Below are 16,352 nucleotides of genomic sequence, written 5' to 3' on the forward strand. Positions count from 1 at the left end.
TAGCGACACTATGAATATGTTTTCTCCGGAACGTCTTATACCATAATCCGTAACCTTGCTAACTGTTCTTTTTTTGTTGTTTTGGTCTCTATCCATCTAGTTGACGGTCTGCCTCTTCCACATTTTCCCTTGGACTTTTCCTAATATTAGTGTCTTCTCCAGAAAATGAGTCCTTCTGATTATGTGTCCAAAATATGCTCATTTAAGTTGTCATTTGGCCTTCCAAAGACCACTTTGGTTTAATTTGCTTCCAAATCCATTTGTTTTTTTGGGCAATCTTTGATATTCGTAAAAAGCTTCTCCAGCACCACATTTCAGCAGAATCGATGCTCTTTCTATCCCGTTTTTCCACTGTCCGGCTTTCAGATTCATACATTGTCACTGGAAAACCGTAGAATTGGCAATTTAACTTTTTGTGGCAATTGCTACATCAGCACATTTCATGACTTTTTCCAGACTCCTCGTAGCAAGTCTTCCTAACATTAATGTTCGGTGCCTCAGTTACCTCATCTGTAAAATGGGGTTAAGATTGTGAGACCCATGTGGGACAGGAACTGTGTCCAACCTGGTTACCTTGTATCTAACCTATTGCTTAGAACAGTGCTTGGCGCATAGTGAGTGCTTAACAGATACTGTAAAAAATAGTGCTTACTATGGAGTAGATACAAGAAGATCAGGTCTCACCTCGGGCTCCCAGTCAAAGAAGGGTGAAGAGGTATTGAATCCCCATTTTACAGATGAGGCCCAGAGAAGGCCAGTTTCTTGCCCAAGGTCACACAGCAGGTAAATAGCAGAGCTGGGATTAATAATAATAATGTTGGTATTTGTTAAGCGCTTACTATGTGCCGAGCACTGTTCTAAGAGCTGGGGTAGACACAGGGGAATCAGGTTGTCCCATGTGGGGCTCACAGTCTTAGTCCCCATTTTACAGATGAGGTCACTGAGGCACCGAGAAGTGAAGTGACTTGCCCAAAGTCACACAGCTGACAAGTGGCCTAGCCGGAATTCGAACCCATGACCTCTGACTCCAAAGCCCGTGCTCTTTCAACTGAGCCACGCTGTGTAGAACCCATGTCCTCTGACTGCCAGGTCTGTGCTCTTTTCAGGAGGCCACATCCACACTATAACACTTAGGTTAGAATTTTTCCCAGTACGACACTGTTTAGTTTCAGTGACAGTTTTCCTCGGTGTTCTTGCACTTTGTGATAGGTCTTTAATAATAATAATAATAATAATAATAGTGATAATAAATAACTATGACATTCGTTAAGTACTTACTATGTGCCGGGCACTCTACTAAGCACTGGGGTAGATACAAGCAAAACGGATCGGACATAGTCCCTGTCCCATGTGGGGCTCATAGTCTCAATGCCACTTTTATTGATTCATTCATTCAATAGTATTTATTGAGCGATTGCTATGTGCAGAGCACTGTACTAAGCACTTGGAATGTACAGATCGGTAACAGATAGAGACAGTCCCTGCCCTATGATGGGCTTACAGTCTAATCGGAGGAGACGGACAGACAAGAACAATAGCAATAAATAGACTCGAGGGGATGAACATCTCATTAAGACAATAGCAAATAAATAGAATCAAGGTGATGCACATCTCATTAACAAAATAAAAAATAAATAAAGAAAAAATCATATTTATTGAGTGCTTACTGTTAAGTGTTTGGGAGAGTATAATATAATAACATGACAGAGTTGGTAGACATTCTCTACGAGCTTGCAGCCTTGAAGGGGAGGCAGAAATTTATATAAATAAATAATGCTTACGTACCTAAGTGCTGTGGGACTGAGGGGGAGGTGACTAGAAGGGGGTGGGAGAGCTACAGATGAAGGTACTGAGGCCCAGAGAAATAAAGTGACTTGCCTAAGGTCACACAGCAGAGATAAGTGGCGGAACTGAGATTAGAACCATGCCCTTCTGACTCCCGGGCCCTTGCTTGCTTCTCCAGGTGTTGCAGCATATATGCATTCCATACTGGGCTTCTAAAGACCCATTACATAGCACCGATACACAGTGCTGCTCCTCAAGTTCTCACAATGCGTCATGACGTCGCAGCTTATCTCGATATAGTAGCAGTCTGCAGGGAAGCAATAGGATTATGTAGCTTGGCAGGAAGCAATCAGCTGACTATTAATTATAATAATAGTGGTATTCGTTAAGGGCTTCTTATGTGCCAAGCATCGGTCTTAGCCTTGGGGTCCTGACTTGTCTCATGCTGTCGAGTCATTTCCGAGCCATAGCGACACCACGGACGCATCTCTCCCAAAACGCCCCGCTCTCCATCTACCATCGGTCTGGTAGTGGATCCAGAGAGTTTTCTTGGTACAAATATGGAAGTGGTTTACCCTCGCCGCCTTCCACGCACAAAACTCGAGTCTCTGCCCTTGACTCTCTCCCGTGCTGCTGCTGTCCAGCACGGGTGAGTTTTGACTTGTAGCCGATGGCCTTCCACTCGCTAGTCACTGCCCAAGCTAGGAATGGAGTGGCCGGGCCTCTTCTTCACTCTCCCTCCCGTAGCCGAGACTGGTAGGGGACCGGAAACTCTCTAGGTGCCCCCCTGAGAGGGAAGCCCTGGGGTAGACACAAGATAATCAGGTCGGACACAGTTCCTGTCCCACATGCGACTCACAATCCAAGAGGGAAAGAGAAGAGGTTAACACACCCAATTTTACAGATGAGGAAACTGAGGCATAGAGATGTTAAGTGGCTTGCCCAGGTTTACACAGCATCAAACTGTCTATGATGCACGGTGCAAACATTGGAAGAACTTTTGTCTGTTGGCTAAATGAGATATCTTGAAGAGTCTGAACTAAGGAGAACACCAAATTAGCATATGCTAGCTTTGGGGGATGACAATGAGGAATCAGCAAGATTGTAAGCTCCTCAAGGGCAGGGATCACGTCTACTTACCCTGTCTTACCCTCCCAAGTACTTAATATTGTGCTCCGCGTATAGAAGGCACTCAATATCATTGCTTTGTTTGTTTTTTTAAACAACCACAGGCAGAAGCATGGGCTTGGGAGTCAGAAGACCTGAGTTTTAACCTTGTCTCTGCCACTTGTCTACTGTGTGACCCTGGGCCACTTACTTCATTTCTCTGTGCCTCAGTTTCCTCCTCTGCAGAAAGAGGATTCAATATCTGCTCTCCCTCCTACTTAGACTGCCAGCCCCATGTGGGACCTAATTATCTTGTATCTACCCCAGTGTTTGACCCATAGTATGTCCTTAACAAACAACACTATTATTATTATTATTGTTATTATCCACAATCTTCTATCATTGACACATACTTACATTGCATATAAATAAGTGGAGTTAACTATTCTGTGTTTTTTATTTCTTTAAAAATATATATTTTTTTGTTCTTGAGAACACACTATGGCCCTTTTGTGTTTTTCCTGTGGAAAGTTAGACGTCATTTATCACTCTTCCATTTTATTTTCATGGTACCAATTGCTCACTCTAACTGGGGTTTATCAGCACTACCCAGTTCAGGATGGGTTATGAAACTATAGCAGTTTATTGCAAAAGAAACACTGTTGTTTTATTTCAAGTGTTTTAAACCCTCCTGAGTTTGTTTATTGTTAAATGCAGCGCGGAGTTGCTTCATCCGGCATAAAACTGAGCTACTGGTTCAATTAATTGATGATATTTATTGAGTGCTTACTGTGTCCAGAGCACTGTACTAAGCCCTGGACAAAGTACAGTACAGTACAGTGCTGTGCACCCAGTAAGCGCTCAATAAATGGGATGGAATCAATAGAGTTGGTAGACATGATCTACGCCTACAAGGAGCTTAAGGTCTCCAGGGGGAGGCAAACATTAAAATCAGTTACAGATAGGGGAAATAGTTAAGGATAAGGGTAGGGACAAATGCTATGGAATTGGAGTGATAGAGTGATCCACACCCGAACAATAGGGTGATAATTTGGGGATGAGGGCTTGAGAATGGGTCTCTGACCCAGGAACCCCTTTTACAGCCCTCTAGACTGTAAGCTCTTCCTCTAGATGTGGGCAGGAAAAGTGTCCGTTGATTGTTGTATTTTACTCTCCCAAGCTCTTAGGTCAGTGCTCTGCATCCAGTAAGCGCTCAATCAGTAATGATAATAATGGTATTTGTTAAGCACTTACTATGTGCCAAGCACCATTAATAATGTTGGTATTTGTGAAGCGCTTACTATGTGCCGAGCACTGTTCTAAGCGCTGGGGTAGACACAGGGGAATCAGGTTGTCCCACGTGGGGCTCACAGTCTTAATCCCCATTTTACAGATGAGGGAACTGAGGCACAGAGAAGTGAAGTGACCTGCCCACAGTCACGCAGCTGACAAGTGGCAGAGCCGGGAGTCGAACCCATGACCTCTGACTCCCAAGCCCGTGCTCTTTCCACTGAGCCACGCTGCTTCTCACTGAGCCACGCTGCTTCTCTAAGCACTGGAGTAGATACAAGGTTATAATAACAATAATAATAATGTTGGTATTTGTTAAGCGCTTACTATGTGCAGAGCACCGTTCTAAGCGCTGGGGTAGATACAGGGGAATCAGGTTGTCCCACGTGAGGCTCACAGTCCTCATCCCCATTTTACATATGAGGTAACTGAGGCACAGAGAAGTGAAGTGACTTGCCCGCAGTCACCCAGCTGCCAAGTGGCAGAGCCGGGATTCGAACCCATGACCTCTGACTCCCAAGCCCGGGCTCTTTCCACTGAGCCATGCTGCTTCTCCCCAGTTGTCAGGTTATCAGGTTGTCCCACATGGGCCTCACAGTCTTAATCCCCATTTTACAGATGAGATAACGGTGGCGGAGTGACCTAAAGTCACACAGGTAAGTGGCGGAGTCGGGATTTGAACCCCTGACCTCTGACTCCCAAATCCGTGCTCCTTCCACAAAACTACACTGCTTCTCAAATCATCATTATGACTGCCTGACTAATCCCAGCTCCTCCACTTGCTGGTGGTTCAGTGAAGGAGGAGCCTCCTTCTGGCCAGTGATCCTGCTCCTGGACCATTTCCTCCAAGGTCATCTGATAAGATGGCACCGACCTCGGCCGACCCCACTGTCGTTCTTTTTGCTTTGTGGGCGCAAAGCTGGCCAAGAGGGGACGGAGCAGGGGAAGAGGGAGGATTGGACTTGCGGTCCCCTCGCCCCTGTGGCCGACCCACTCTTTCTCCCTGGTTGCAGGGGCCTCCGAGCCTCCTGCTCCCTGCTTCCGCCCCCTACCCCATGAGCCAAATCAAGCTTCAGTTTTCTGTCCATCCTTCCCTCTTCTCCTCTCGATCCCCCTCTTGGGCGGAAGGTGAGAGCCAAAGCCATGCGGACCATGGAGTAGCAGCATTTGGGGCCTGAAAAATCCATTTCGCCATCATCGGGACTTCTTTGTGCACCGCTAACCGCCCCCCTCACAGATCCACTGGACGCAGGGAAAGCGGCACGCCTAGTGGATAGAACACAGACTGGGAGTCAGAAGGTCCTGGGTTCTAATCCTAGCTCCGCCACTTATCTGCTGTGTGACCTTGGGCATTTGGCTTTACTTCTCTGGGTCTCAGTTTATCTGTAAAATGGGGATTGACACTCTGAGGCCCATGTGGGACAGGCTCTGTGTCCAACCCAATTTGCTTGTATCCACCCCAGCGGCTGGCGCAAGTAGGTGCTAAACAGATAGCAAAATTACTATTATTAAGGGTATTTGATAAGCTTCACTTTCTTCAGCCAGCCTGTTCTCCCCTCCGTCCTCCTCGTGAAACACCCCATCCCTCTCTGCTTTCTGTATTGAGTAAAACCTGAAGATGGGCTCAGGTCAGTGGCAATACAGGTCATTAGAGGCTCCCTCCCCTATTCTCCCCACTGTGCACACACACCCCCTCACTAATATCCCAGAATCGGATCTAGACAGGCAGATGGGTATATGAGTCCACCTATCAGATCCTATCTGTGGGAACCAATAAGGGAGAGCAACCCATCGACAGGCCGTAAAACAGTGCTTGAAACTGATGGAATGCGATCAAAGACGGTCACCCGGAAGCTTAACAAGCTTAGAAATCTGTTGTTTATTGGATCCACGCACTTGTAACCAACTTGAGTAGCATTTTTTTTTTCTGTCTGGGGATGGTTTGCTTCTCGTATCACAGAGGAAGAGCTTGAGTCTGAGGAAATTGAAGTTCACGGATCCCTGTGTGTGTAAGGTACATAGAATATGTCCCAAGGAAATGGAGCTGAAAAAGTTTTGCACAAAAATAAGGGCAGGGCCTAGAGAAAATGTGTCATTGATCACTACCTCCAGGGCCTAGAAAATGTGTCTCAAATTTGTCCAGTTATATAATATCTAAATAACATCCTGTGAATGGCATATGAAGTTGTTCTTAATTTAGAAAGTGGCAGTTCATGATACTGTCACTTCCTTTCACCACGCACCTCCCTTTCCCTACCATTTGAGCCTTCCAAGACATTCCTTTCCCAGTCTCCTGGCACTCGGGCTCTGCTTAATGGTCACCCATTAAGGGACTGTTAAACCTGTGACGGAAAAGAACGTTTCCTGACTTGACAGATTGCTTTTACAGTAATACTGTGGAGTTGGCAGGTGGATGGATCTGTTTTACCTTTCAGGTTTCAGTCTTTTGGAAATTTAAGAACCAGTGTGTCTGAAATTCAATCTCTGCCCCTTCAGCCTATTTAAGTTTAGGGAATGATAGGGGGAAAACTGAGAAAACGCATACTAATATTACACCAGGTTGGGCTCTAACTGGTGGCTTTTTTGTCTCTGGCAGTGTCACCAGGGAGGAGGTAGTCAATTTTTGGAGCTACACAACTATTCCCTAGCTTGAAAAACTTTGCCTTGAAGACATTCACAGTTACCGATGCCCCCGTTTACTCTGAGCAATAAACACCAAATTTTACGTTTTGCATTTCATGTCATTTCGGAGCATACAGAAGTGTTGCTCCATTTTCTCCATAAGCATAACCTCGTGCACTCACAATTCCCCTTTCAAACAACATTTTCTTTTTATGGTATTTGTTAAGTGTCAAATTCTGTTCTAAGTGCTAGGGTAGGTACAGGGGACAACCTGATGACCCTGTATCTACCCCAGTGCTTAGAACAGTGCTCGGGACATAGTAAGTGCTTAAATACCAACATTATTATTATTACAAGGTAATCAGATTGGATACAGTCCCTGTCCCACATAAGACTCAGCACCTAAACTGGAGGGAGGAGGATATAACCCCCATTTTACAGATAAGGGATCTGAGGCACAGAGCAGTTTAGTGACTAGACCAGGATCACACAGTGGACAAGTGATGGAGGTGGGATCGGAACTCAGGTCCTCTGACTTCCAGCCCCATGCCCTCTCCACCAGACTGTGCTGCTCTCTGTGAAAACCTGCAAATAGAGTTATAGAGATCAAGAAGAAGTCATAACAATTCACTCAAATCTCCCATACCCGTGGGGGTTTATAATCTTGATGAGCCCCCATTAAGGAAAACCCATCTTCTGTAGTAGTAATATTTACATTTATTAAGTGCTTATTGTGTGCAGAACACTGTATTAAGCAATGGGAGAGAATTTACAGGTGAGAATGAGGCTCATCCCTGTTCCTCAGATGGATCGTAGTCTAAAAAAGTAGAGTAGTGATGTACTCTGCGTGGCGGTACTATTTTATTAATACCCACGGACCTTGCCCTCGCTAGTTGTTTCAGACATTCAACTCCCTCCTCAGACCTCCGCCCCCTGCCTCCCCCATCCCTTGCCCCCAATGACCTGGCCACCTACTTCATCAATGAAATTGACAGTATCTGGTGTGATCTCCCCCGAATCTCCCCTGCCCTGCTCCAGGCCCTCCCCTCATCTGTCCATTCTTCAACCCTCCTATCTTTCCCAGCAGTATCTCTAGAGGAGATCTGCCTTCTTTCAAAATTCATCCCCTCCACCGGCCCATCCGACCCCATTCCTTCGCAACTCATCAAAATCCTTGCCCCCTCCCTTCTCCCCTTCCTAAGGGCCATCTTCAACTTTTCGCTCTCCAATTGCTTCTTCCCCACTGATTTTAAATATGCCCATATTTCCCCTATCCTAAAAAAAAAACCCCTCCCTTGACCCCATGGCTCCCTTCAGTTATCTCCCCATCTCCCTTCTACCGGTCCTCTCCAAACTCCGTGAATGAGCTGCATCAAGTTCCTCTCCTCCAATTCTCTTCTTGACCCCCTCCATTCTGGCTTCCATCCCCTCACTTCACAGAATCCTCCCTCACAAAGGTCACCAATGATCACCTTCTTACCAAATCCAAGCCAGTTAAATTGAGCCTGGGTCAGTTGGTAGGGGGCAAGAGCCAGACGAGAGAGGATTGGAGTCCCTGGTGTTGGTATTTGTTAAGCGCTTACTATGTGCAAAGCAACTGTTCTAAGCACCGGGGTAGATACAGGGTAATCAGGTTGTCCCACATGAGGCTCACAGACTTAATCCCCATTTTACAGATGAGGTAACTGAGGCACAGAGAAGTTAAGAGACTGGCCCACAGTCACACAACTGACAAGCGGCAGAGTCGGGATGCGTACCCTTGACCTCTGACTCCCAAGCCCGTGCTCTTTCCACTGAACCACGCTGCTTCTCTGAGGTCATGAGAGGCTGTTCAGAGATGCATTCATTCGGTCGTATTCATTGAGCGCTTACTGTGTGCACAGCACTGTACTAAGCGCAGAGATGTCAGGGTAATGGGGCAGCAGGACACCAGCAGAATAGGATTTTGCAAGCAAAGGTGAGGTTTGATTCAACAAACAAGGCTGTGCATTTATAGCGGTGTCTGTCGGTTGGAATCTCCTTGTGGGCAGGGAACGTGTCTCCAACTCTGTCGTACTTTCCCAAGTGCTCAGTGCAGTGCTCTGCACATAGTAAGCACTCAAATACGATCGACCGATAGTATTTATTAAGCACCCACTGAGTACAGCGATCTCTAGTAAGCACGCGGTACGAATGAAACAAAGATGTGACATGTTCCTGGCTCACCACGAGCTTCCACGCGGGCAAGGAGATGGATGTAAGCATATGTGCGGAGTAAGTGTGAGCAAATTGAATAAAACTATATGAAAATCTTCGAGGTGGGGTAGAAATGCACAGAGTCTATAGAAGGCCGATGTATGGATTTGACTCTGTAAGGAATTAATCTGTGAGGCCTTCTTGGAGGAGGTGGGATTTCAGGAGCACTTTGAACGTGGGGACAGATATGCTGGTTTGTTAGATTGTAGGGGGACTGGGTTAGTCTCTGGTCCCACTCTGCTTCTCTAACGCCAACCTGTTCACTGAATCTTGAGCTCATCTGCCTCACGGCCGACCCTACACCACCCCTATGGCCTGGAACTCCCGCTCCCTTCATATATAGGGGAAGCAGCGTGACTCAGTGGAAGGAGCCCGGGCTTGGGAGTCAGAGGTCATGGGTTCGAAATCGGGCTCTGCCACTTGGCAGCTGTGTGACTGTGGGCAAGTCACTTCACTTCTCTGTGCCTCGGTTACCTCATCTGTAAAATGGGGATTAACTGTGAGCCTCACGTGGGACAACCTGATGACCCTGTATCTACCCCAGCTCTTAGAACAGTGCTCAGCACATAGTAAGCGCTTAACAAATACCAACATTATTATTATTATTATATCAGACAGACCACCACTCTTCCCACCTTCAAAGCCTTATTAAAATCACATCTTCAAGAGACCTTTCCCGACTAAGGCTTCATTTCCCCTCCTCCCTCTCCCTTCCACGTCACCCTTGAACTTGGGTTTGCATCCTTTATTCAGTCCACCCTCAGCCCCACAGCACTTACGTACATATCCCTAACTTATTTTAGTTTCTGTCTCCCCCTCTAGATTATAAGATCCTTTTGGGCAGAGGACCTGTCTACCAAATCTTCCCAAGCACTTAGTACAACGCTCTGCACACAGTAAACACTCAGTACATACCGCTGATTGGCTGATTAGGGGAGTAGCGAGAGGGATGGAGCAAGAGTGGGAAGGATTTGTTTTGGATCCCTGAAAAGTTCTTTTAAAGTCCCCATACATAGAATAAATTAAGCAACCTCCAGGGTCTGTTAGGGGAGAGATTTCGGTTTTTGCTTAGGGGAACTCTCTGGGTGGAAACAAGAGAAATGTCTCACGAGCGTGTTTTTTTTCCCCCCCTCTGTCCTCAGGCGGCAGGAGCAATCCGACCTCTAGTCTCTACTGTTATTACTCCCTCCGCAGATGGCTGTTTAGGTCACTCCCTAGAAAGGAGCCAACACCGAGCCAGTGAAATGCCTCAGGCTTTTTTGTTTGATATCATCTATCAAGCGTATCATCAGGTAAGAATTTAGGCACCTTAGAGGGTCACACAATTTTCTCGTTACGTTTAGTTGAAGGGAAATCATTTTCTTTTAAAAAAACACTTTTGGAATCCTTGTTTAATCAAAGATTACACCAGATTACCGTTACATGTGCCGAGGGTAGATTTTGAACTAATATCCAGTTTCCCTGTGAAAATGTGAGCGTATAAAATGGTTTTTACATACTGAGGGAAGAAAAACTCATTTGATTTTGGCATTATGGGCATTGGAAGCACACTGAGTTTGATGGAAAGGGGCCATCTGGTTAAATGAGTGAAACGTTGGGAATCATTAGTAGTAATGGTATTTAATGAGTTTATACTGGACTCATCTCTTGGGTAGTACAATTGAGCAGAACATTTCCTGCCCAGAAGGAATTTAACACTAATGGGGAGACTGGTGTAGAAATAGTCCCAAGCAACGGAATCAGAATTTCCTAAGAGTCAATCAATCAGTGGTGTTTATTGAATGTTTTCTATGTGTAGATTACTCTAGGTTGTAAACTCATTGTGAGCGGGGAATGTATCTAAAGGGATATAAGTGCTACCGGGCTCAGGTGGAGCAAAGTGGGGAGATAGGTGGCAACTACCTTTGGACAATAGTAGCAACATAATAATGATAATAATAATAATAATGGTGGTATTTAAGTGCTTACTATGTGCAAAGCACTGTTCTAAGCGCTGGGGGATACAAGGGGATCAGGTTGTCCCACGTGGGGCTCCCAGTTTTAATCCCCATTTTACAGATGAGGTAACTGAGGCACAGTGAAGTGACTTGCCCAAAGTCACACAGCTGGCAAGTGGCGGAGCTGGGATTTGAAGCCACGACCTCTGACTCCCAAGCCCGGGCTCTTTCCACTGAGCCACGCTGCTTCTCTATAATAGTAGTGCCATTTGTTAAGTACTTACTACGTGCCAAGCACCGGGTTAGATTCAATACGGCAGATCGGACACAGCTCGGTTGCCTTAGGAAGTTGATGAGGACTCGGGAAAGGAATGGTGGTTTGAACGGGAGGCTGACGGGGTCTCTGGTTTGACCTTGATAAAGAAGCAAATCTTTCCCTCACTCTTATCCAATCCAACCGTAAGAGGTGGGATCACTACTCGGGGACAACACTTGGGTCATCATTCGTCTGTGGAAGATGATTTCTCTTACCTCCTCTTCCTGGACCTCTCTCCCTTTTCAAACCCACCAGACCACGGCTCTCCCTATCTAACATTTGGGGTGTCCAAGACTCCTACCTCTATTATACTCCCCAAACATTCAGTACAGTGGTCTGCTCATTGTAGGTGCTTAGGAAATATTATTGATTACTTTTCTTCTTGCCAGGTCCTATATCTTCGTGATGTCTATCTCAGCACTTATGCCACCCAGCACTCCCCACCCCATAGTACTTTTGTAACGTATCGACTTCTGCCCCCCTTTACTCTATCCACCCATCGAATCTCTTTCCTCGAAGCAGCATGGCTAAGGGGAAAGACCAAAGTCCTGAGAATCAGGAGATCAAGCTGCTAATTCTGGCTCTCCAACCCGCCTCTTGTGTGACCTTGGGTAAGTCACTTAAGTTCTCTGAGCCTCAGGTTCCTCATCTGAAAAATAGGGATGAATTACCTGTCCTTCCTCTTCTTCCAATTGTGAGACCCATGGGGGGCAGGGACTCTGTCCCAAGTAATTATCTTGCATCTGTCCCAGTGCTTGGCACATCAATAAGCACTGAACCTACCACAGTCATTATTACGATCTGTAAATTGTTTAGTGTCTGTCTCCCCTTCTCGATTATAAATGCCTCAAAATGGGGACGAAGAGTCTTACCTCAGATGTACTCCCCAAGCATTTAGTACAGTGTTGCGTGGATTGTAGGAGCTTAACAGATGCTAATGATGGATTTATTAGAGGAGCCCGAGGAGGATCGTCAAAATGGTCCTGCAGAAACTCCCAGAAGACTTTAGGCTGTGGCAGGCTGGCCCCAGGATTTTGTTTTTAATTTCTCTCACCAGAAAGTTCATTTCCAAACAAACAGCAAGCAAATGTTTTAATTCTTTTTCCTTAATAAAAGGATCAGTTGGAAATAGGCTGGAAAGACATATATTTTTTTTTCCATTTGATTTGTAGCTTTACAAGAAGGAGTTTGGAGTAGTGGATAGAGTATGCTGCTGGGATTCATAAGGATCTGGGTTCTGATCACAGCTCTGCCACTTGTCCTCTGTGTGACCACTTCTTAAGTTTTCTGTGCCTCAGTTTCCTTATCTGTAAAATGGCGATTAAGATTGTGAGGTCTATATGGGACAGGGACTGTGTCCAATCCGATTATCTTGTATCTACCACAGTGCTTAGAACAGTGCCTGGGACATTGTAAGTGCTTAACATATACTAGAATTATTATTATTATTATTATTATTATTATTATTCTCCCTTCAACGTTTCCCAGTCCTAGTTCGCAGGAACTGTGTAAGATAACATTCCAAATTTCAGCCTTCATTTGGGTTAGGCGTGCTCCCTGGAGATGGGTTTAGGAAGCAGCATGGCAAAGGAAGTAGAACATGGGCCTGGGAGTCAGAAGGTCCAGAGTTCTAATCCTGACTCCACCACTTTTCTGCTGTGTGACCTTGGGCAAGTTACTCAAATTCTCTGTGCCTCAGTTGCCACATCTGTAAAATGGGGATTCAGAATCTGCCCCCTCTGTGGGACAGGGACTATGTCCAACCTGATTAACTGGTATCTACCCCAGGGCTTGGCACATAGTGCTTAACAAGTACCATAATTATTAGTAGCGGTCACCGTTCTGAATGATACAATAGAGTTACTTAGTAGGGTGAGAACCTTATCCAGTTAACTTGCCTGGGTTTGGGTCTGCACATCAAAAATGTTTTTAGATGGCTACCGGCAAGATAGAAACAGGCATTTTGAAAAAAAAAAAATGTACCTATTTAAGTTGAAAGATGTGATTGCTTATTTTATTTTAATTTTTTTTTTGGTTTCTTAAGGACTCCTATCTCTTAAGCCTCTAGGTATAGGAACGCAATAACCCGAAAATTAAAGGATTATAACACAGGAACTCCTTTTCATAGCCCACACCCTTCCCACACCCCATATCAATCAGGCAGGAGAGCCTGATTGAACAAATGGCTGTTGCATCCTGTTCTGACTGCCAACACACTCGGGTGTTTTCTTTCTTTCTTTCTCTTCTTTTTTTTTCTAACTAAGACAGGAAGGCAGTTGAAAAGATGCTTTTTTTTTCTTGCTTTATCGCCCAATTTTCCCCCTCCTTTCCAACAGCCCCCGCTCAAATCAAATCCACGGACCACACGAGGGAGGATTCTTACTCTCCTCGGAGGGGTTTCAGAGGTCTAGGGCAGGGGGAAGTGGTCGGGAAGGGGATTTCCCTTCCCAGATTTAGCGGAAATGGCAGCCATGGCCGGGGACGCTGCTGGTGGCAAGTGTACGGGAGAGACGAAGGGGTGCTCCCACCGGCCCCCTCCTGCATCGGGTCTGGGGCCTCTACAAAGGGATTTTTTCCCAAATTCCAGGCCAGAGGTGAGGAAAGACGTGGTCAGGTTTGCCCATTTCATTTCAGGCCACGTGCAACAGATCTTGGAAAAGAACCTGACTTCTAAATGGGTACCCGATTCATAATAATGTTGGTATTTAAACACTTACTATGTGCAGAGCACCGTTCTAAGCGCTGGGGTAGATACAGGGTAATCAGGTTGTCCCACGTAGGGCTGACAGTCTTCATCCCCCATTTTACAGATGAGGTAACTGAGGCACAGAGAAGTGAAGTGACTTGCGCAAAGTCACACAGCTGACAAGTAGCTGGGATTCGAACCCACGACCTCTGACTCCCAAGCCGGGGCTCTTTCCACTGAGCCACGCTGCTTCTCTTGATTAGTTCGAGTCACCGCACGGCTAGAGAAACCCTGTACCTTAGTGGATAGAGCAAGGGGCTGGGGTGGGGGTGGGGGGGGGCAGAAGGATCTGGCTTCTAATCCCGGGTCTCCTATGTGACCTGGGGCAAGTCACTTCACTTCTCTGGGCCTGAGTCGCCTCATCTGTAAAAATGGGGATTAAGAGTGGGAGCCCCATGTGGGATAGGGACTGTGTCCATCCTGATTGACCTGTATCTACTCCAGCGCTTAGAACAGTGCTTAGCACTAGACTGTGAGCCCGTTGTTGGGTAGGGATTGGCTCTCTTTGTGCCAAATTGTATTTTCCAAGCGCTTAGTACAGTGCTCTGCACGCAGTAAGCGCTCAATAAATACGATTGAATGAATGCACATAGTAAGCACTCAACAAGTACCGTAATTATTAATCGTCATTATTATTTTGGCTGGTTCTGAGAGTCGTGGGGACACAATGGCCGCAGAACAGAATTTATGCTATCAGAGGGAAATTTAAAAACTAAATTGGGTGGGTGGGTCCTTGAATTTTGTTTTTATCTAGTCTTATCATTGAAATGAAATCATCGAGAAGCAGCGTGGCTCAGTGGAAAGAGCACGGGCTTTGGAGTCAGAGGTCATGGGTTCGAATTCCAGCTCCGCCACTTGTCAGCTGTGTGACTGTGGGCAAGTCAGTTCACTTCTCTGTGCCTCAGTCACCTCATCTGTAAAATGGGGATTAAGACTGTGAGCACCACGTGGGACAACCTGATTCCCCTGTCTACCCCAGCGCTTAGAACGGCGCTCTGCACATAGTAAGCGCTTAACAAATACCAACATTAAATGGGAAGAAATGAATGACTTAGTTTCCTACTAACCCTGGCAATCAATCAATCGTATTTATTAAATGCCTACTATATGCAGAGCGCTATATTAAGTGCTTCGGCGAGTACAGTGCAACAGAATTAAAAGACACATATCCTGCCCATAGCGAGCTTACAGTCTACTGGGGGAGAGAGACATTACTATGAATAGGATTTTGAAATTTTCAGGAGCCTTTGAGCCGCTGTCTGAGCAAACGTCCGTATTGGACTCTTGACGGGACGTCAAGGTGCCGAAGGAAGTCGGTGATTTCCTGAGGAAAGTCTAGTCAGTCTGTTAAGCGGTGGATGTGGGCTGTTTGTAGCATCTCTTGGGCAAGCAGAGGGAGGCGGGGGTTTTTTTTTTTTGCATTGTTGGTATGGTTCCCCACTATTGCAGCATGACCTAGTGGAAAGAGCGCAGGCCTGAAAGTCAGAAGACCCGAGTTCTAATGCTGGCTCCGCCACTTGCCTGCTGCGTGACCTTGGCCGAGTCACTTAACTTCCCTGGGCCTCAGTTTCCTCCTTTGTAAAATGGAAACTGAATAACTGTTTGTCCTCCTACTTAAACTGTGAGCCTCATGTCAGGCAGTCGATCAGTCGTATTTACTGAGCACTACTGTGTGCAGAACACTTTACCAAGTGCTAGGGAGAGTACAGTATAACAATAAGCAGACACATTTCCTGCCCACAGTCTAGAGAGTGTGGGACATAGACTGTGTCCAATCTGTTTATCTTATATCTGCCCCATTATTTAATGCAGTTCCTGGCACTTAAGTGTTTTAACAAATATCCTTTTTTTTCTTTTTCCATCTTACATCATCCTTGCCACTTGTCAGTTAGGGCAGCCTCTGGCGAGTGGGAAGCGATGCGAGAATGATTAAAAAAAAAAAAAAAAAAGAAAACCAAAACCAAACCCTGGTCCAGCTCTGCATATGTTTATTTTGTTGTCCGTTTGATCATTTATTTTGTTTACTTCAGCTGTAAATATTTTTCTGAATTCTCCCATGGGAGAAAGTTCCTTGTGGGTAGAGATCATGTCTACCAACCTTATTGTTATTATTAGTAGTAGTAATATTAATAATTATGGTATCTGTTAAGCACTTACTTTGTGATGATCACTGTATTAAGCTCTGGGGTGGGTACAAGCAAATCGGGTTGTACACAGTCCCTGTCCCCTGTGGGGCTCACAGTCGCAACCCCTATTTTACAAATGAGGTAACTGAGGCACAGATAAGTGAAGTGACTTGCCCAAGTTCGCACAG

The 16,352-nt window shown here is 45.8% G+C and overlaps 1 protein-coding gene across 2 annotated transcripts in view; it reads left to right on the forward strand.

Annotated features, from left to right (window-relative positions):
- CRPPA (CDP-L-ribitol pyrophosphorylase A) overlaps positions 1 to 16,352 on the forward strand; it is a 322,588-nt gene that overhangs the window by 37,671 nt on the left and 268,565 nt on the right. The window contains exon 3 of one of the 2 annotated variants that reach the window (XM_029071083.2): positions 10,182 to 10,331. The exons of the other annotated variant lie outside the window; for it this stretch is intronic. Within the exon in view, the coding sequence (XP_028926916.1) occupies positions 10,182 to 10,331 (150 nt within the window). The remainder of the gene's footprint in view (positions 1 to 10,181; positions 10,332 to 16,352) is intronic. 2 annotated transcript variants of the gene reach the window in all.

This window comes from Ornithorhynchus anatinus, chromosome 8 (assembly GCF_004115215.2).
Source record: "Ornithorhynchus anatinus isolate Pmale09 chromosome 8, mOrnAna1.pri.v4, whole genome shotgun sequence".
Lineage (NCBI taxonomy): Eukaryota > Metazoa > Chordata > Mammalia > Monotremata > Ornithorhynchidae > Ornithorhynchus > Ornithorhynchus anatinus.